Consider the following 22,593-nt stretch of genomic DNA (forward strand, 5'->3'; position numbering starts at 1 on the left):
CTTCAAATTTTTTAGGCTTACATCGTTAGGTCACTGGATGTGACCGTAGAAATTTCAGACGTGTAGTCACATCAGGGGACATTTGGCGGGGGGGGGGTTGTATTTCGGCAGGCAATTTAGCCTGCCGTATTTCAACCCCCCCTCCTATTTCCTGTTTGCAAAGTCTGAGACACTTCAAATTTTTTTGGCTTACACCGTTAGGTCACTGGATGTGACCGTAGAAATTTCAGACGTGTAGTCACATCAGGGGACATTTGGCGGGGGGGGGTTGTATTTCGGCAGGCAATTTAGCCTGCCGTATTTCAACCCCCCCTCCTATTTCCTGTTTGCAAAGTCTGAGACACTTCAAATTTTTTAGGCTTACATCGTTAGGTCACTGGATGTGACCGTAGAAATTTCAGACGTGTAGTCACATCAGGGGACATTTGGCGGGGGGGGGTTGTATTTCGGCAGGCAATTTAGCCTGCCGTATTTCAACCCCCCCTCCTATTTCCTGTTTGCAAAGTCTGAGACACTTTAAATTTTTTTGGCTTACATCGTTAGGTCATTGGATGTGACTGTAGAAATTTCAGACGTGTAGTCACAACAGGGGACATTTGGCGGGGGGGGGGGGGGGGCGTGGGCAGGGCCGGCCCTGGGCATAGGCAGTATAGGCGAATGCTAAGGGCCCATCCATCGGTAGGGGGCGCCAAAAATAAGTCTTTTTTATTTTATTTTTTTGCATACTGTATTCATCTAACTTCAACTTCAATGTTTATATTACTTAGGCAATAAATAAATATTAGACAACATAACATGTAAAATAAAAGAGCGCCATTCTGACCGGAGAGGAGAAAGCTATCTATTTGCACATCACAATGTCAAAGAAACCTAAACACTCTGGCGCCCAGGGAAGGAAGAGGACAAAAGAAGAGGAGGAAAAATGGGAAAAATACAGAAATACAGTAACTTTAATTTGTTTATCTTTAACGTAGGCCTGGCTGGCTATAGCCAACTGGTCACTTTGTCTGGCTCTTGTTCACCCTTTTTATCTTTATTTCTCTTGAGCTAACTGTTCCCTATACATAACTCCGCTTAATACGTGTCTATTGTTTTAATTTATTAAGCACTATGTGGTTTTATTATTTAGTAAATACAAATAATCTGCAAACAGTTGTCAGGGCGTAGCGCGTTGCCAAGCAACATGTAAACAACTTAACCTGACTGTAATGAATACGAAGGATGCCAAGAATGGGTTTCAAACGCAGAGCATAATAGTTTATTAACACAATTCCCAAGGAGGAGGCTGGAGATGGGTCAAGGGACTGGCAGTGGGTCATACACAGGAAATTTGATGGGTAGGCGAAGTCCAGGCGGGGAGCAGGCTAGGAGTCGGAGACTACGTTAGTCAGGCAAACAGGTTGATGCACGGGTAATTCATTATATATAGGTAATATTTTGAAAAGGCACAGTACGGTTGTGGTGAAAACAAACAATACCTCACAAAGGAAAGGGTGAACTGAACTGAACTAAATAGAGGGAGTGATGTGAATGCACGGGTGACTAGAATTGCTGTGATGTGATCTGAGGAGTGAGTTGCATTCAAGGGATTGGTGGCGTGATCAAGGGTTAGCTGGAAGTAGACTTTACACTGACATTGAGAACAAAACATTTATTAACACAATTCAAACATTCAGAACAAAACATTTATTAACACAATTAAAACAAATATAAACAATTTCTTAGAACAACATATGTAAAAAGAAAAAACAAAAAGCCAAACCAACTACAATAAATACAAAATAAGTTCAATATATAGAAAATCAACAAAAGCTACCTGGTACACTGATGTACAGTATGTCACGCCCACCACTCCCACCTAGCGTGCCAGTGCCCTCTCTCTCCTGGCTGTCCTGTCTGTGTTACAGGCTAGACAGAGGTGTGGCGATTCCATCATATGTTTTGCACAGCTCTGATGATACCAGCGTTGGCACCGTTCACAGGAAATCTAAACAATTTGATATTGACAATATCAGTTGAAATGTTCATACTTGGTAAGTAGTTTTGGTAATTTGGTAAGTGGCACCAACTCCTGTGCTATTAACACTGACAATTATTGTTCATCTGATTGAAAATAAAGGTATATATATAATAAATTATGACATGTCTTACCCATTGTACGTCCTCGTCTGTTTCTGGATTGTCTGTCTGTCCACATTGGTGGCATACCTCAGTCAGGTCATCTAATAAAAGATCATGACTTTAGGTCATTATGTTCCTCATAATGACCTAAATTAACTGTAACAGTTGCTCTATATTACATTGTCTTTGCAAAGTAGCCCTAAAAAGAGAATTATAACTACATATTTTCATGGGGGAAATAGTTACCAGTATTCTCAAGGAGAGCAGTTGCGATTGCCCTTCGCATTTCCCCTACACCTTTTCTTGATGTATTGAATTTGCAGTTTTCACCTTTAAGGATACATTCAGCAAACTGGAAAAAAGCACAAGTTAAGACAAATTAATATTTTGATCTAAATGTGACAAATTACTGTTATGTTACCATTAAGAATGACATTGGCTTTGGATACATTGTCACTGACAGACAAAGTGTTAATTTTATTTAAATCATAGTTGGCCCATCACCTAACACTTACTTTCAATACAAAGGGCCCGCAGGAGGTACTGTCAGTCTGACGAGGGTGTGGGACTGTGTCGCATCCCCATCTGGACACATTGATCCCCCTAAGTCTCATGAAGGCTCTGAAATATATGAAAAGTAACTGTAGTGGATTGCTATACACTCTGTATGAACGTCCCAATAGAAATCCAAGAGCAAAATCTCAGATTACCTTGTTACATCTTTGCACCTATTTATGTCGGTACTGGATTCCCCAAGAGGATCGAGTAAGAGAGCCTTTTTTTGTGATGGGATCATGACCTTTATTTTTTTTAATAATAAAAAAGACATTAGCGGAGATCTATGCTACTAAAAGTCACACTGCAAATCACCTACACATACACATGGCAACACTGGAATTTACCACTTACTTTATGGCAAGTAGACTATATTGAATATAAGTATGTAAAATAAAATAAAGGATCGTAAGAGTAATTTATGACTTTATGTATGCCGCAAGATTTCACTTACAGTGAGTTTCCAGTGGTGGTTCTCATTGATGATCCCAAGGATGTACTTGTACATGTGTGGATCCAGCTAAAAGAATAAAAAGTTCCAATTATTTATGGAGTTCATAACTTTGTAGAGACACATCAGTTCAGTATTGGAGCAGGCAAAGCTTTCCCTAACCTTCACTTTTGGTTGTTTCCTTTTCCATATGTTGGACATCTCAAATGTGTCTATTGCCATAGCCCTGTCGGTTGACTTCGCATTAAAGTCTCGCACCAGTAGCTGCATGTAGGCATTCATGACCTGAAAGAAAGAAATAAAGACAAGAAAGATAATCAGTTAGATGAATAAAATGCTGTTTAATCACATGGGTAGGTCAAATGTAACACTTACAATGGAAAAACAGAGTACTAAAATGCTAATGATCCTGATAAATTAAACTGTACTATAAGTGATACCAGAGTAGTGATGTCAAAAATATATGCTCTAACAACATATGTAACAACGTGAAAGTAGTTAGTCCTTTACTATGAGCAAGGTGAGGTCTTACCTCACTCTCAAACTCCATATCTGGAGCGGTTCTTGCGATGTCGGCAAAGAAGATTAGGTATGGCCCTATTTTTGAGAGCAGCACATAGACATCTGTTCCCTGCCAAGCTTCTTCTACACCTGCAATATTAAGGTATAATAAATACTGGAAGCATCCACATAATATTTAACATGTAGAAAACCATAACATTAGATTATAAATCACATGTTTATACATATATATAATGAACTTCAGCAAATCTCCAAACATTCATATCACATACATTTAGCTGGGTCTGTGACTGGGGATGCTGCTGGGGTGGATGCTGCTGGGGTGGATGCTGGTGGGGTGGATGCTGGTGGGGTGGATGCTGCTGGGGTGGATGCTGCTGGGGTGGATGCTGGTGGGGTGGATGCTGCTGGGGTGGATGCTGGTGGGGTGGATGCTGCTGGGGTGGATGCTGGTGCTGGGGTGGATGCTGGTGGGGTGGATGCTGGTGGGGTGGATGCTGCTGGGGTGGATGCTGGTGCTGGGGTGGATGCTGGTGGGGTGGATGCTGGTGGGGTGGATGCTGGTGGGGTGGATGCTGGTGCTGGGGTGGATGCTGGTGGGGTGGATGCTGGTGGGGTGGATGCTGGTGCTGGGGTGGATGCTGGTGGGGTGGATGCTGGTGCTGGGGTGCATGCTGGTGGGGTGGATGCTGGTGCTGGGGTGGATGCTGGTGGGGTGGATGCTGCCAATGTGGTGCCGGCTAGCTTGAGGTTTACCTTCAAATTTTGGGGGATGTGAGGACTCTGTGCATGGTGATGCTTCAGGTGGTCAATATTGATCTTTGGAAAGACAACACCATTCACGTCCACCAAGTCAGCACTTTTGTTCTCAACTGACAACACAGTGTATGGCCCCAGGAAATTGGGGTCCAGCTTGCCTCCTTTCCTTTGCCGGCTCCTAATGTTCAACCTCCAGACCATGTCACCAACATTGAATTTCTGCATCGATGATTTTTGGGACATCCTCTTCATCTTCTCTTGTGCTTTCTTGGTGTTCCCCTCAGCACACGAGAGAATTTTGCTGATATTGAGGGCAGAGTCGGTCAGGTTGTCTTTGGCCACAGCGTCCTCGACACTGCTGTCAATCTGAAAATGTATTTTAAGTTTATAGCGTGATATTTATAGAAAAGCTTACATATTTATTAGTATTTCAGTCTGTAGTATTGAATATTTTGAGTAGTTAAAAGCCTGTACTAACCTGGTACTGCTCTGGGATCTGGGATGGATATCGCGCCTCTCTTCCAAACATCATATAGAATGGCGAGAAATTAGTGGTCATTTGTTTTTTTGTCCTTAGGCCAAACATTACCGCATCGAGATGCATGTCCCATTCCTTGGGGTTGTTTCCCACCAGTTTGCAAAGTGCTCTGAAGAGATGATACCATCAAAGATTGATTAATATTGCCTCGTCAGATTTTCACCTTTGAGCTTTTCAAAGATATAGCATAATAAAATAACATATTAGAACAACATTATTTTATAGTGAGTATTATTACAATTAAAACATACAGATCATACCTCTGTATGGTTGCATTCATCCTTTCCACTAAACCATTGGTTTGTGGATGATACGGAGCACAAAGACTCCTTTTGATTTGCAATACTTCACAAACATTTTTGTTGAGCTGTTATTAGTAAAGAATGACAAGAGAAACAGTTAAGGACATTGTGTAAGAAAGTATTTAACCAATTTCATGAAATGACAAAACAAGCCAGCAGCACTTGTGACTTAATCCTGTGGTCCAGCTTATACTGTACATATGAAACCTACAGCATTTACAAACTCCGTCCCCTGGTCTGTGAGGACTCTCTTAGGTGCTTCAAATTGGTGCACAAACTTCAAGAGACACCCAGTGACTTATTTTGCTGTCTTCGATGGAAGGGCATAAGCTTGTGGCCACTTAGTGAGGTAGTCCAACATGACGCAAATGTACTGGTTCCCTCTGTCGGTGACTGTCAGCTTCCCAATGAGGTCCATTCCGACCAGCTCAAATGGCTCTTTAACCTAGAAGAAATGAATGAATGACAAAAATATCTCCCTTTTTATATTTGGTTTTCCATATTTCATTTAAATGTAAAATGTTTAATAAGGAAACATCGCATCAATCATTATGACTCATTATTATTGTTGAGACATACAAAACACAAGTTGTATTAGGAGCGTAATAGAAAAGAAAACATACTGTGATGGGTATATACTCCACCTCACGCTTTATGGTCGTTGTGTTGGCCTGGCATGGAACACACTGTGCCACCTTTATTAAAACAGCAATATTTAAAATGTTAAAATACAGAAATGTATATGATCTTCATTTGAAAAGGCTTGAATTTGGAATACTGTTGAAAAAAACCATTTAGTATAATCACCCATGAGTCAATCTCTGAAGACATGCCAGGCCAATAAAATCTGGCAGAGATGGCATCTCTGGTCTTTCGCTGCCCACAGTGCGCTCCGATACTGCTGCTGTGGAACTCTGCGAAAATTGCCTTTGCCTCCTCTTTTCCACAGACAACTTTGGTTGTACTGGCAGTAGATGTCGCCTTGCGACGCACATAATACAGTTCATTGTCTGTGAAATTGTAGAAAATTACTTTATGACAAAGACATGTAGGGCCTAGTTTATAACATTACAAAACAGAACGGCAACATTAACATTATAGAATAGTGAAACCTATAATATAGTTTAGTATAGTGTAATAGCCAATTAACCTTTTGTTTGGCTTTGTGTTTAATTTGATGCATACACCACCTGAGTGCATTGCAGTCAGGTGGTTTGCATGCCAACATACGGTTTCTGACCGTAATTAAAAATAAATAAATCTAAAAATCTAAAATTTGATCTCTGAATGGTGTACATTCAACACTCAATTCTTCCAGAGCAGGACCCTCACCTGGACATACAACATACTACACAGCTCATTAAAAGCAAGATTTTTGATCTCAGGTTTTAGTGTGTTAATTGTATCCCTCCTTGTCTGTGTCTGTTCTGTCTGCTGGTGGGTTTCCAGCTCTAGCTTGAGTCCCTGTGTACCCTACATAGCTTCACCTATGTAGGGTAGGCCTACACTATAAATATTTAGTGTAAATATTTGTAACATAATGATATTTTATTGAAACAACATTGATCTCACACATTTTTGTGTGACATTATAATATGAGCTATTTTTTTTCGTTCCTTGAATTTCACTCCGAAATTTGCATTACTTCTTGTCTCTCACCTTCAATGCGGAATAGAAGTGCCTTCTTGCGGAAAATATTTTTTTCCTGCTTGGACAAGCCCTCAGGATAAATGCATTTGCATTTATAATCTAAAATTTCGGAATATATTTTGGGATCCATCTTCAACACGTGCTTTGATTTATCATCTAAACTCTCGTAGATGTTTACCTAAAACTCTCGTGATAATTGGTGAAAGGTCACCTGAAGTTCAAAGCCGAAGACTTCATAATGAAGAAAATGTTGTATTTTCAGTAACAATCAACACTCAGCCGTCAATACGTTTCTCAGACTTTGCAAACAAGAAATAGGAGAGGGGTGATGAATATGCCAGGCTAAATTGGCTGGGTATTGAATATATCCAGTATATATATATTCAATATATCCAAAATATATATTGGATATATTGAATATGTATTGAATATATATTGAATATATCCAATATACTTCACAGGCACCACAGGACTGTGGTGGCATCTCTCGATGGCGAGGCTGTGCTCACTGAGTCTGTACATAGTAAAGGATTTCCTTAGTTTTGGATTTGTCACAGTTAAATGTGCTTTCTAGGGTAGGCTACCAAGAGGTTGTCAAAATTGAGCAAATAACATAATGCATACATTTATTACTTCTTACTACTACGTATTTAAGTGCTCTCGTAGTTCATTGTCGTGAATGTTGTAGCGTACATGGGTCGTCGGAGGTTCCATTGCGATGCGTTCGTCTTAAAACTTACAACCTAAAAAGTGCCATCGCTTTTTGTGATAAATTCCTCAACTTGTGATGTTGTGATATAATATAAACACTAATTTTGACTAATATTGTCCGACGGAAGAGCTCCTCGAACTAAACGAAAGTATGGGGCGTTGACAATAAGCGAATGCGCGTTCACGCGTAGGGGGGTCGTAATATGCAGGGGGGTCGAAATTCGGCACAACACCGGCCGGCCGATCGGGAAATGTCCCGATCGTCCCGACGGCCAATTCGCCTCTGCTTGGGACTTGCTTGAGACTTGAAGGTTATGACTTGAGACTTGCTTGCTACTTGCACATGAGTGACTTACCCCCACCTCTGCTAAAGGCCGATTCATTCCTCCGGATCCGGACAAAATTCTTCCGTCGCCCCAAACGTTGCCTCCGGAACTACCCTTCATTCCTCCATCTGGTTTCAGCGTTGTTATGGATGTTACGCAATAAATCCTCTAGAGGGCAGTGACTGTCGTTTCACAAATTAACGGCATCGACAATCGCAAACATGACATCTGTAGAGATGATTTTGCTTTGTGTCATCCGAAATCGGCAAAAAGAAGTGCAAAAAGTGTGCGGTGGCATGTGTCACCCCTCACCAACCCGCAGATTATCTCCTCAAAATGTTGTTAAATGACCAGTTACAACTCATTGCCAAAGCAGGGGAAGAATAAAATAAAAAGGTCAGGTATATAGTATAATATAAGTATAAAACGTTCAATAGAATATATATACATCAGAGGTGTCAAGTAACAAAGTACAAATACTTCGTTACCTTATAGTAGAAATTTTGGGTATCTTTACTTTACTGGAGTAATTATTTTTCAGCCTACTTTTTACTTCTACTTCTTACATTTTCACACACTTATCTGTACTTTCTACCCCTTACTTTTTAAAAATGGCTTCGTTACTCCTGTTTAATTTCGGCTTGTTTTTATTCCGCCGGCGTTCAAAAAAATACAAACAAAAAAACCTATCCAGATAATTTGCGCCATCGGATAGAGTGAATTTGATTGGTTGGAGGAGAATAGAAACATATACCATTCTGACACCCTATTGGTTTATACGCGATCCATGGCACCTGCGCATGACCAGAGCCCGTCTACATTCTCTGACATGACATGAATCGCGCCACAGTCGAGCTACGAAATAGCAGCCATAGATGAGCGAAATGTCCCAACCAAGCACCAGTCAACCCTTCTACATCCCTGGCCGTACCTGGAAGAATTTTTGGAAATGGTTGGATGCAAAAACAACTCAGTTCTTACTCTTTACATCTTAAATTCCTGCAGCTAAGCTTGGATACATACATTTACATTAGCAATAAAGGCTATTGATAACATGACTCTGAAGTTTGACTTTTTGCACCATTCCAATACTTACAGGGAACTAGTCATCATATCTTCCGCTCCATGAAACACATGTTAATGCTCAGTAGTAAACATATATGGTTCTTTAATGTTTTTGCATTGTACTAATATGCATTCATTTTCAATGGGCATAAATGTGTCTGAAACAGGTGCATCCCAATTTTTTCCAGATTAACATTATAGTCATTAGATGGCCTTTAGAAAAATGTTTTTTTGGAGGAAGTGGGGCAGTGTGCTACAGAGGTGTGCTGTGTGTGTGTCACTAATTCACGGATGTGAGCATACTTGGCAAAAAAGCTGTTTGTAATTCTATAGGCCCCTGTGGCACGGCCTAAGCTTTAGTCCTTAATGGCATTTTTCCCCCTTGCATTACTTTTACTTTAATACTTTAAGTAGTTTTGAAACCAGTACTTTTCAATTCAATCCAATTAAAAGTGTTTATTGTCATATGCATAAATGAGACGTTCTCAGTTGTGCAATGAAATTCTTCCTTTGTTTCCACAGACTGAATGCCAAGATTTTTTTGAAAGATAGATAGAACAAATAATACATTTAAGTTAAAAAAAAGCCAAAGTGCGTGAGCAAAATGTAAACAGCTGCGGCAGTCCTGAGGTAGAATACACCTTAACAACAGACTCCTATCTGTTGTTAAGGAGTCTGAGGGCAGTGGGGAAGAAAGAGTTCTTTAGTCTTGAAGTTTTGGACTTCATACTTCTATACCTCCGTCCTGAGGGTAGAAGTGTAAACAGTCCATGCTGGGGATGGGTGGGGTCCTTGAGTATGGTGGCAGCTCTCCTGTGGACTCTGCAGTGGTAGATGCTCTGCAGAGAGGGCAGTGGGGTTCTGATGATCCTCTCTGCAGTCTTTACCACTCTCTGCAGTCGTCTGCGGTCCAAAGCGGAAGTGCTGCCGTACCAGACGGTGATGCAGCCGGTCAAGATGCTCTCAACAATGCAGCTGTAGAAGTTTCTGAGGATATCAGGCGACATGCCAAACTTCCTCAGCCTCCTCAGGAAGTACAGCCGCTGTTGGGATTTCTTAACCAGCTGTGTGGTGTTGAGTGTCCAAGTGAGGTCGTCGCTGATGTGGACGCCGAGGTACTTGAAGCTGCTCAGCCTCTCTACTTCAAGCTCCCCGATGAACAGTGGCCGATGAGGACTCCTATTCTTCCTCAAGTCCACTATCATCTCCTTGGTCTTGTCCTTGTTGAGGGTGAGGTTATTGTCCTCACACCATGACACCAGACTGGCCACCTCCCTCCTGTAGGCCGCTTCGTCCCCGCCCGTGATGCGTCCTATCACTGCGGTGTCGTCCGCAAACTTCAGGATGGTGTTGTCTATGTGGGAGGCGACACAGTCATGAGTGAACAGGGTGTAGAGGATTGGGCTGAGCACACAGCCCTGTGGCGTGCCAATGTTTGTGATGATGCTGGCTGAAGTCCTATTTCCAATCCTGACAGATTGGGGCCTGCCAGTCAGAAAGTCCTGGAGCCAGTCACAGATGGTGGGGTGCAGACCTAATGTAGACAGTTTGTCTGTGAGTTTGTGGGGGATGACTGTATTGAAGGCGGAGCTGTAATCCACAAAGAGCGTCCTGATGTAGGAGTCTTTATTTTCCAGATGGGAGAGGGAATAGTGGAGAACAGCAGCGACAGCATCAGAGGTGGACCTGTTGGGCCGAAAGGCATATTGCAGGGGGTCCAGGGTGTCTGGTATTCTGCTCTGAATGTGGGTCAGCACCACTCTCTCAAAGCACTTCATAATGATTGGAGTGAGTGCTATTGGTCTGTAGTCATTCAGGCAGCTTGGTGGGCTCTTCCTTGGAACAGGGATGATGGTTGTGGTCTTGAAACAGGAGGGAACTGTGCAAAGGCTGATGGAAAGGTTGAAGATGGATGTGAGAACATCAGCCAGCTCGTTGGCGCATGCTCTGAGAGCTCGCCCAGGGATGTTATCTGGTCCGGCTGCCTTGCGAGGGTTGATGTTCCTCAGGACTCTGTGTACCTGTCCTGATGAGACGGTTGGTGGGGGGGAGAGGGGGAGGGTGCTCCTGGTGTGTGAGGGCCTCCTCTCTGTGGTGGGACTGGAGGTCTCGAAGCGGGTGTAGAAGGTGTTGAGCTCATCCGGCAAGCTGTCTGTGGAGCTGATGGTGCTGGTGGTGGTCCTGTAGTCAGTGATGTGCTGCAGGCCTTGCCACATCCGCCCGGAGTCCGCAGTGGAATAGAAGCCATCCAGCTTCACTCTGTACTGCCTTTTGGCTGCTCTGATGGCTTTTTCCAGAGCATACTTCGCAGCTTTGTACTCCGTCTCATTGCCTGATTTAAATGCAATAGAGCGAGCATGCAGCATGTGGCGTACCTGACTGTTAATCCAGGGCTTCTGGTTGGGAAACCTCTTGACTTGTATGGTGGACACGATGTTGTCAACACAAGTGCTAATATACCCAGTCACATACTCAGTATAGTCCTGTATGCTGACAGAAGAGTCCTCCAGTGTGGCTGCAGCTTTAAACACATCCCAGTCTGTCTGAGCAAAACAGTCCTGCAGGATGCTCTCAGTGTCTGGTGTCCAGAGTTTGACTTGTTTAGTCACAAGGTTTGTCTGTTTCAGCCTTTGTCTGTATGCAGGATACAGGAACAAAGAGATGTGGTCTGTGTGCCCGAAGTGGGGGCGGGGTGCGGCCCTGTAGGCACCACGTATGCTGCTGTAAACATGATCCAGTGTGTTCTTATCAGGGGTGGGAATATCCACATGTTGGAAAAATTTGGGGAATACAGTCTTTAAGTTGCAGTGGTTAAAGTCGCCAGCGGCGATGAACGCAGCATCAGGATGAGCTGTCTCGTGCGCGCTGATGACGTCATAGAGTTCGCTGAGCGCTAAAAACAGTAAATTCCCTTGGTAGATAGTAGGGACGGCATCTCAACAGTAAAAACTCCACATCTGGCGAACAATGCTTATGCACAGTCCGTACATCTCCACACCACGAGTTGTTGATAAACACACACACTCCTCCCCCTTTGACTTTACCGGAGGCTGCAGTCCGGTCTGCTCGGTGTACGGAGTGAGTCTGTAGCTGAAAGGCGCAGTCTGAGACTTTGTCTGAGAGCCAGGTCTCGGTGAAGATTAGAGCACAACACTCTCTTACTTCCCGATGAGTTGTAATCCTGGCCCTTAGCTCGTCCAGCTTGTTTTCCAGAGACCGCACGTTAGCTAGCAGGAGGCTGGGTAGCGGTGGTCGGCTAGCGCGGGCTTTTAGCCTAGCATGAAGCCCCCCCCTCTTGCCCCGGTTGTGTCGGCGTCTCCGACGCGCTATCCTGGGGTCAGCTAGCTCGCTTGAGCCTGGTGATTCGGGGTCTTCCCGGGATTGATGGTGGTTGTGATGGTGGTTGCCGTGGTAACGGATAATAATAATAATAATACATTTAATTTAGAGGCGCCTTTCAAGACACCCAAGGTCACCATAATGTTTTGTAGCTCCTGTGGTATGGAGCCACTAAAATCTGAAAGGCTGTGTGTGCTGTCGATTTCCAGCAATGCCTGTCTGCTGTATTTTAGCAGTGCATGGCATGCAGGGAAAGTAAAAGTAGAAAAAGCAAAATACACACAAAAAAGAAGAAAAACTTGGCATTCAACGGCGGAGCGAACAAACACGTCTGCCTCGGGGGGCGCCATGGTAACATTTTATACTTTTACTTAAGTAAAAAGCTTGAGTTGATACTTCAACTTCTACAGAAGTATCTTTAAACGCTAGTATCTATTCTTCTACTTGAGTAATGAATGTGAATACTTTTGACACCTCTGATATACATATCAGATATTATACTACTACTACTTTTCGCGATGGTCTGACTTTTGATTCTATACTGCCGCCTCGATTTCCGGTGGTATTGCTCAGTTTCTCCCGGAGCACTCCGGATTCGTAAGCTCAGAGGCAACGGACCCATTGACGGACACCTCCAGGACCGGACGAAACGGTCCGTATCCGTATTTACCGTAGGGTGTGAATGGGCCTTTAGGCAGTAAGAATAAAGAGAGGTGGTCAGATTGGCCAAGGTGGGAGAGGGGGACGGCTTTGTAAGCATCAACTATGTTTGTGTAAACATGGTCTAATGTCTTGTCTCCTCTAGTGGGGCAGGAGACATGTTGGCGGAATTTGGGGAGTACAGACTTTAGGTTGGAGTGGTTGAAGTCACCCGCAACAATAAAGGCTGCCTCGGGGGTCAGGGTCTGTTGTTTACTAATAGCATTCAGTTCTTTCATTGCAAATTTAGCCTTAGCATCCGGGGGAATGTAGGCTGCAGTCACAATGGTGGATGTAAACTCTCTGGGCAGATAGAAAGGTCTGCATTTCAATACACATCCGAGCAGTGACTCTCGATGGTGGTGGTGTCCGTGCACCAAGCTTTATTAACATAAATACACAGACCCCCACCTCTAGTCTTACCTGGGCCCCGTTTCCCGATATCGATGGATCTTCGCTCGTAAGATGGTTCGAAAGATGGATCTTTCGAACCATCGATAATTTCTTTGGAGCGTTTCCCGAAACTCCTCTTAACGTGAACGCGCATTCGCTGCACTCAAGACGATCGTAGGATTGTACCTGTCCACTGACATGGTGCTGAAACGGGCTATGACGCAGGGGGAGACGCAGGAATGTCGGAGGAAAATGGGGTTAAAAAGGGTTAAAATATCTCCCCATCAAGGCCAACCGCAGAGTAGCCTACGAAAAGAATAGATTGCAATAATATGAATGCTAAAGATATTAACAAACAATTGATTAAGCCTAGGCCGACATATATATCAGTCCTAATCCTGAGCGCACGATCGGGAGGAGGGAGTTGCGCTTTAGATGCCTTCACAAGTCCAGCGGAGGGCTCCAGTTTTCGCCGGCCAAGTCATGCGCTGTGATATGTGTGACAGCTATGTTGCACAACATTGCAGCTAAGGCTGGGGTAGCTTTGGATGAACCGGAGAACATTGAGGACGATGACGACGAGGAAGATCGGTGTGAGGACGGCCTCCCTCATAACTACGCGGCTGGTTTTCATGGACGTCGAAGAGTGATTGAGACTTTTTTTTAACCCCCTCCACCCTCCCACAAGTCACTAAACATTCACGTCAACGTGACCAATCCCCACCATATCCCAGCCTTTTGCCTGCTCCTTTGCATTTTTTTTATATTTTTATAATTAATATTTTTATTTATTTTTTTCGGCCTGTGACCTTCAGCACTCACTGGATCGGCTGGCGGCCGAGTGTGAAGCGGCTGGGATGAGGATCAGCACCGCTAAATCTGAGGCCATGACTCTTAGCAGGAAACCGATGGATTGCTTACTCCGGGTAGGAAATGAGTCCTTAGCCCAAGTGAAGGAGTTCAAGTACCTCGGGGTCTTGTTCGCGAGTGAGGGTACTATGGAGCGTGAGATTGGAAGGAGAATCGGAGCAGCGGGGGCGGTATTGCGTTCGCTTTACCGCACCGTTGTAACGAAAAGAGAGCTGAGCCGCAAGGCAAAGCTCTCGATCTACCGGTCGATCTTCGTTCCTATCCTCACCTATGGTCATGAGGGCTGGGTGATGACCGAAAGGACGAGATCGCGGGTACAAGCGGCCGAGATGAGTTTTCTCAGAAGGGTGGCTGGCGTCTCCCTTAGGGATAGGTTGAGAAGCTCAGCCATCCGTGAGGAACTCGGATTAGAGCCGCTGCTCCTTTACTTAGAAAGGAGTCAGCTGAGGTGGTTCGGGCATCTGGTAAGGATGCCCACTGGGCGCCTTCCTTGGGAGGTGTTTCAGGCACGTCCAGTGGGGAGGAGGCCTCGGGGAAGACCCAGGACTAGGTGGAGAGATTATATCTCAACACTGGCCTGGGAACGCCTCGGGATCCCCCCGTCAGAGTTGGTTAATGTGGCCCGGGAAAGGGAAGTCTGGGGCCCCCTGCTTGAGCTGCTCCCCCCGCGACCCGACCCCGGATAAGCGGACGAAAATGAGATGATGAGATGAGATTATTTTTTTATTTAAATTTTTTTTACATTATTTTAGGCTACGTTTTATGAGAGTAGCCTATGTCAGTCTGCACAAATCCCCCCCACTTTCTCTCACACATTTTAAGTGCCCTGCCTGCTCAAACATTTCCTGGATTGTCTCTCTCAAACTAAGAACATAATGGCCCACATTAGGCTCAGACGCACGTGATACACCATTACCAATGTGTTATAATAAAACGCATCCAATACTAGGAATGTCCGCTGGTTACGCCACTGAGGCTATAGTAGGCTAACGAGGCTCTTAGCGTCCTACGAGTACCCTGGAGCACTCGTTAGCTACTTGTGACTCGTGAGCGTTTTCAAGACGTTCGTTACCAAAGATGCTTTCGGGAAACGGTGTGAAAACTGTACGATGCTCGTACGACCCACTCTGCGATCCACTTAGGCTAAAGATGCTTTCGGGAAACGGGATATTGATGTGGATGGTTCCAACAATCTCATATATATTTTTACATTTCTCACAGTGCAAATTATGTTTTTGAATGAGTTTCTGAAAGTGGTGTTTTAAGATGGGACATATGTTGTAATAATTTGTAAGCCCATGTTGCAAATATAACAACAAAAACTGTTAAAATGTTGATGCGTGATTGTGGACTATATGGAAATAATACAATTCCAGGACTTCTGGAAATGTTTTTGGTCGCTGTGTCATAATTCAGCTTAATTAGTATTGAATATATTGTTGCTTAAGGCACACTCATTAACGAGAAAATGTCAAAATGGCACAGCAGGTTGAAAAGGTTGCTGACCCCTGATCTAGAGAATACTGGCTGGAGACACCACTAGTGCTGTCCACATCCTCTCTGGCACACACTAGAGGAATCACTCGCACACACAAACACACGCACATATTTACTCACTAAATCACTAGAGCCTATCTCCTATAACATTCTTCCTCCCCTCACACTCACACACCATTAGAAAGACAGACAGATAAACACACACACACACACACACACACACACACACACACACACACACACACACAAAGGCCATCCTGCTCTTCTGTGCCAAGTGATTTATCTGACAAGGCTATAATCTCTCTGGCCCAGATACCGACTACACTCTGCCCCCCATCCCCCAACTTGTGATGTCATCGTCACCACAACCCGTCACCATGACAACAACTATCGGCCCCTCCCTAAATTCCGTCACAGTAAAAACAGCAATCTTCCCCCATCACCACAACTGTCCCCATGGAAACACTCAGTCCCGTGACCACATCCCCTCCACATCGAGTGACGTCGCCGGAAAACCTTCAAAAAATTCCGCCATAAGCCATGCACACATTTTCCACTTCATCACCCACCACCACAGACATCCCTAAGACAACCCTAGTCACAAAGAGCACCATCCTCAACTTCACCATCACCTTGACAACAATCAGTCTGGTCTCACAAACATCGCCCTCATCACAAGTCGTGGAGTCATTATCACCATCCTCCACCGACGACAACCCTAATCACGATCAGCACCATCACCGGTACAACATTTAGCCTGGTAACCAACATCGCCTTTATCAGACACATATGCGGTCACCATCCTTGCTAGCACCAACATCACCATGACAACCCTTGTCACAATCACAGAGAGAGAGAACGAGAGGGAGAGAGTAAAAGGTGGACTTCTCTGCGTGCTTCGGTGCAGTAAATCCCGGCTCTTCCTCTCCCCAGCGCCCCTCTCCTCTGACTGTGCTGGAGGCAGCAAACACATCAGTTAACCCTTACTGGAAGCATATATGTTCTTATGGACAGACAGGGGGACAGACAACAGAACAACTTTCTGAGCAGTACAGTGCTCTGGGCTAATTTGTTGAGTTTATGTGTTTGTGGCATGAGGCCAGTAAAACACATAATGCCCAAGGGACGGCAATGCTGAATTTTGAAAATCTAAATATTGGTGTCATCGGTTGTCGATTTTATTTTAAACGTAACTCGGTCTCATCATGGCCGTCCATGTGTGAAGCAAATCCACTCAAAATTGTCTGGCTACCTGTAATCTGTACAATCTATCCCGGACCACAACCCTCGCTAGGTTACCAGAGGGGACTGCGCCTCTCCAATCCAAACAGTATCATCTCTCTCTCTCTCTCTCGCTTTCCCTCTCATTAGGAAGGTGGACCGAGTGAACCCAATGTTGAACTTTGAAAACCAGCTTGATCAACAATCGGCTGCAATTCACCTTGCGGCCATCTTGGATGCAGAATTCCACATTCAGGATGGCCGCTAGGTCATAGTCAGTTGGAATACCTGGACTGAAATGGAAAGTGACAACTTCTTTGTTGTTGAAAAATTTACAATCTGTTACGTGCAAAAGTGCAATTTTCTTACAGCACAAAACCAGTTCTGCATTAATGAGTTTTAATGTAATGTCTTCATTAAATAAAGTAAATAGTGATAAGATGCAAATCTCTTGACATTTTGTTCGCACACTTCACCCCTTTTACTTACAACTTGGAACGGGCATTTATTTTCGTCTTAAACCCCCTCAAAAAAGTAGTATTTCATACAACGAAAATTGATTCTTATGCCCAAACAAGCTTCATCCAAATGCAAAAATCTTTATTACAAAACATAAAAATAACCTTTAAATGAACAGTAAGGCATAACGATAAAAAGTGAACCTCCAACATGTGGAGTAAGTGAGAACGGGGTCCAGAAACGTGGAACCCCAATAAAATCAATGTCTGCATCAAACAGCTCCTTAAAGTGAGAGCAACACACACACACACACACACACACACACACACACACACACACACACACACACACACACACACACACACACACACACACACACACACACACACACACACACACACAGTACTCAAGTTGCCTGAAAAATAACTCCACTCTAAAATTAACCCTAACCTCCTTGTGAAATGAATGCCCGCAGAAAAATACTTCAGGGCAACAGTCAAACACTGCCACCTGCTGGAACGTAAGCAATTTATAACAACTGAAATCATACAGGTTTCCTTGACTGTGTTTGCATCATTCAGAAGTGGTGTCGCTGCCCAAGGGACGAATCCTTAAAATTCCCAAAGGGCGTTCAACCAACGATCAAACAAATCCTCTGACTGACAGCCAGTGAGTGCAGTAGGACATCTTGGTTCTTAAGGTCGTCTGGGTTCCGCCTTCAGGTCCCATCAGGCGCTGAGATCCATCATGGCGGCTCGCTGACCACGCAGGCCCCACAGCCCTGAACTCCATCCACATCTTCAAGAATCGTAAGGAATCCAAACTTTCACTACCGACTAAGTGCCCTTGAGCAAACAGCGGGTCCCTCCATCCCGCCCTCAGAACCCCCTAGCCACTGGTCAGGGGTCAGAGGCGCAGGGGGATGACGGGCCAGTACTTGGGCAGCTTGCGGTCGCAGTTACGGTCGAAGTTGAGCTGCAGCGCTGCCTCCATGGCCTGGATCTTGGCCGTGTCCACGCCGTACAGCTTCCTCATCTCCGCCCCGCGCCGTACCCCGGGACGCTCGTTGGGCGCGGCGGTCGTGCCCAGCCGCGCCCCCCGGTGGAGGTCCTGGTCGGCGGGCACGTAGCAGGCGTGCTCCTTGTCCTCCAGCTCCTGCTGCTTCTCTGGTGGGACAGGGGGAACAGCGGCTCTTAAAGCAACGGATGGCCATTTGTTTCAGAGGCCTTTTTTGATCATATTCAATAATTCTGATAATCTGACGTATACACTATCGTTCAAAAGTTTGGGGTAACTTAGAAATGTCTTATTTTTTAAAGAAAGCACAGTTTTCAATGAAGATAACATTTAATTAATCTGAAATACAGTCTATTCAATAAGTCACTACTGTGTTCTAATGGTACATTGTTTAGTTAAAGTAAAGGAAGACTTCCTCGAAAAATTGACCTACTGGTAAGGCACAGACTTGGAAAACTCTTTTATTAATCTCCCAGTACGCTAACTAAGTTGTTGATGCTTATTTGTTGTGTAGGGACCCTAATCATGCTACTGCAGAGGTTTGGTGCTATTTTGTGCAACATTAGCCAATAACATGGAAGCCAATTGGGCTGTTACATTGCTCCGGGCAACATTGGGCAAGCTCTATACTCGATTATCAACGAAAAAAAGGTGCACAATCTTTTTCCTTCGGCACAAAGGAAATAATTGGACGGCCCACCTGTCTGTCTATCTACCAACACACTTCAACAACATAATGTATCTAAAGAAGTGAATAAAACCCACTTCAAGATTTAATTTCCCCCGATGCTGATGGAGCATTACAGTAGTCAATTGTTCAAGCAGCTTTTACACTCGGCGAACTATGGATGGCTGTTTGACTAGATTTCCACGTTTGAGGTTGTGCCGGTTGTAAGGCTATGTGGGATTGAGTACTTTATGTTTAATGTGAAAAGGGTGGAGCATCATACTAGTAGTTGTATGATCGTTGGAATGCTAGTGCAGTACTAGTCTATTCTTTACTCTCTCACAACACCATTAGCTATTGTGATTTACTAGCAACCACCGCCCATCGTAATTGTCTGTTCACAGAGGCACACACCTTCTATCCAAATTTTTATGTATTTGAGACTATCTTGGGGGTGTTTCCATTTATTTTCTGTTAGGAGTCACTTACTGAGTTCTTCTCTGTGCTTCTCCGTCAGGGCGAAGTACTGCCGGAGCTCCTCCGTGATCTCCATGTTGCTTACGTCACATTCAATCTCTGGTTCTCCTTCCTCCAAGTCGCTGTCCTCCTCCACTTCCTCCTCACAGCCCAGCGGCTCAGGCGACTCCCTGTACCTCTTCTCCCCTCTCCTCCCCCGGCCGCCACAGTCCCTGGCCCCGCCGTGCCGTTCAGTGTACAGGTGGTTGAGTTGGTTAGAGGAGGATTTACAGGGGTACAGCTGACCGTAGCACGCCGGGCCATGAGCCGCGAGCAGCGCCTTGCTGAAGGCTTGTCGGTGTGTCTGGTACCAGCCCATGGCCTGCTGGTAGTGCCGCCAGTACCGACTGTACGAAGGGCTGGACACCCAGGCAGTCTTCTCTGTGGCCTGGAAGCAGGGACAGAAGTACACAACACATACGCGCTAGGTTTAGTAAATACAGGAATAGATGGACGATGGCACAGTGATCATAAGCGCCGTTGTTTTGCCAATCTATGCTACCTATCAAATCGTGCTACTCATCGGTTCACATGCGCATCACGACAATATTGAAAATTCCAAAATATATCCAGCAGGTTTTAACAATACTGTGCTACACTTTTCTTGCTTAAGTTATTTATTTAGTTTAATTGATTAGTTATGTTTTTTTTAATTATATACATAATTACATATATTGCCCAAACTGTAACCCTGAAATCTCCAATAAAGACGTTATAATATAATATCAAAATATTCTACGCATATTTTCCAGTTTACATGGGGTGAGCACAGTGGTGTAAAATAACGTGATTCTGTAGTGGGAGCATCAATCAATACAAGCATGATAAGAGGTCTGCAGAACAAAACCAAACACATAAGGGAGCGTGCAGGACTCGATAGACTCTGCTATCGAGTCGCACTACGGTTGGAACAGAATGGAAGAACACCGTAAATGTATCCATGAGGATCCCTTGATTACAAGTCAACTTACCATGAGGATCACTTGATTACAACTTAAAAATCAACTTACTATGAGGATCACTTGATTACAACTTACAAGTCAACTTACCATGAGGATGGATCACTTGTGCAGCAGGATGGAGGATCACTTGTGTAGCAGGGAGTGGACCGCAGATAAAGTCAGCGTAGGCAGACTAGTCCCTGATAAATATAAAACATGGTCATTAGAGCGTTACTCAATGGGATAAACGTCAACTTGAATATCCGGACAGCCGGTAGTACAGGAGAGACAACAAGACGATGGATGTCAACAACTGAAAACCAAGATGGACGCTCGCACAAGTGGCGTGCGTCAACCACAGGTCAAAACAATTATATTTATCATTTTCTGGCAGTATATAGGATATGCAGCGTTAACTGGTCATGGTGGGGTGTTTACCTTGTGACTCGTTGCTGGTTGATTGTTAAAATAGTCTCTCCAGCAGCCTTACAGCAAACACACATTAGGTTGTGTCACTGGTTACCACAACAGCGCCCTCTACAAGACGAACGGAGAATACATACAGATCCCGGATGGGCATTTGTAGATTGTCATTGTATGTTTAATTAGTTTTTATAACTATTATTATTAAAAAAATATTTGAATAATAATTTCGATCATATCAATTTTGTTCTACGTCTTCCATTCAAATAAATCCATCGAAATATACGTAATAGAAGAGAAGGCGTTTTTCAGTCACTTGGTTTAAGGTCATGTGACGTAAGAGGGGCGGGGCGTCATGTCAGAGGGACGGGCGTCGCGTCAGCGTGGGAGGTCTTGCTGCTATGGAAAGCCAAGAAGGCCACAATCAGGCCCTAGAATGGCGCGGTAAAAGTGCAAACATTTTGGCAAAGAAAAGTTTGGCAAGAACTCCGTACGGATTCCGTACGGTTTTGAATGACTAATAGCCGCGGCTATTAGTCATTCACTCCGGCTATTGGTCATTCACTCCGGCTATTAGTTATTCACTCCGGCTATTAGGTATGCAGAACGAGCCCCTCCCTCTTCTTTGCTTGACCACTAAGTTTGAAGGCTGTCTAACCAATCAGAGCTGCAGTGCCTCCATGTTTCGCTGTAACATAAAGCTGTGTTGTCTTTACTAGTTTCACTACAATGTAATGACCACGATTAGCTAGTGGAAAATACATTTGTGTCTAGTACAGTGATATATTATATGTTAGGCTATATATTGAGATGACAGTGTGCGAAATACCCGACAATATTTGGGGATGTCCTCATCCCCAGATTGTTCTCGATATGCAGTAGCCAGCTAGGCCATAACATTACATTACATGAACATGAACTGAATAAATGCCAGGTATATAGCATATCGGAGACGGGCGATGAGAGCATGCAGTATGACCGATCTTGTGACATGTGGTCGGAGAGAGTCGTGTGTGTGTGTGTGTGTGTGTGTGTGTGTGTGTGTGTGTGTGTGTGTGTGTGTGTGTGTGTGTGTGTGTGTGTGTAGAGCAAGTTGTTGAAGGAAGTGTTTCTACTTGACGTTACAATATTTCATGGATGCAAGCAAGCCAAGACAATCAATCTATATCTAGATTGTATATTCTAGATGACATGACAACACACACACACACACACACACACACACACACACACACACACACACACACACACACACACACACGCATTTGTGACCATTTTAGCGCATATGACGGCTGCCTATTATGCTTATGGCTGTAGGCCTAATGCAATTCTGCTGAATTATTTGGAGGAATTATAGCCTACTTGTAGTGAAGTATTTTTAACAGTGTGTGGAATCTACAGCTGATCACTTTCACTGGCTAAGCAAAATGAATCCCGAACAGTTGAACCTCTGAATTGATCCTGAAAGCCTTTGTCCTAGAATAATTCATTTGTATTCCGTTTTAGGCCATCTCACTAAATGTCACTTAAATGTAGCCTATTTAAGCTCAC

General features: G+C 44.2%; 2 protein-coding genes across 3 annotated transcripts; both read right to left on the minus strand.

Annotated features, from left to right (window-relative positions):
• Nucleotides 1–1,029: 1,029 nt before the first annotated feature.
• Nucleotides 1,030–3,975, minus strand: LOC115541368 (uncharacterized). 2 transcript variants are annotated; one of them, XM_030353052.1, is made up of 9 exons: nt 3,922–3,975; nt 3,660–3,778; nt 3,290–3,412; nt 3,131–3,196; nt 2,832–2,920; nt 2,637–2,742; nt 2,368–2,473; nt 2,152–2,222; nt 1,030–1,987 (listed from the first exon to the last, which is right to left on the minus strand). In XM_030353052.1, exons 2-9 carry the CDS (start codon nt 3,675–3,677, stop codon nt 1,859–1,861), a joined length of 708 nt encoding a protein of 235 aa, XP_030208912.1. In that variant the 5' UTR covers nt 3,678–3,778; nt 3,922–3,975; the 3' UTR covers nt 1,030–1,858. The 2 variants fall into 2 exon arrangements, with proteins under 2 accessions (XP_030208912.1, XP_030208913.1); XM_030353053.1 differs by lacking the exon at nt 3,922–3,975 and having other exon boundaries at nt 3,660–3,860.
• Nucleotides 3,976–17,598: 13,623 nt separating this feature from the next.
• gemin8 (gem (nuclear organelle) associated protein 8) lies at nt 17,599–21,369 on the minus strand. Its single transcript, XM_030354912.1, has 4 exons — nt 21,058–21,369; nt 20,728–20,819; nt 19,652–20,066; nt 17,599–18,644 (listed from the first exon to the last, which is right to left on the minus strand). The coding sequence occupies exons 2-4, from the start codon at nt 20,728–20,730 to the stop codon at nt 18,385–18,387; spliced, it is 678 nt and encodes a 225-aa protein (XP_030210772.1). The 5' UTR covers nt 20,731–20,819; nt 21,058–21,369; the 3' UTR covers nt 17,599–18,384.
• Nucleotides 21,370–22,593: the final 1,224 nt, after the last annotated feature.

Source organism: Gadus morhua, chromosome 4, assembly GCF_902167405.1.
Source record: "Gadus morhua chromosome 4, gadMor3.0, whole genome shotgun sequence".
Taxonomy (NCBI): Eukaryota; Metazoa; Chordata; class Actinopteri; order Gadiformes; family Gadidae; genus Gadus; species Gadus morhua.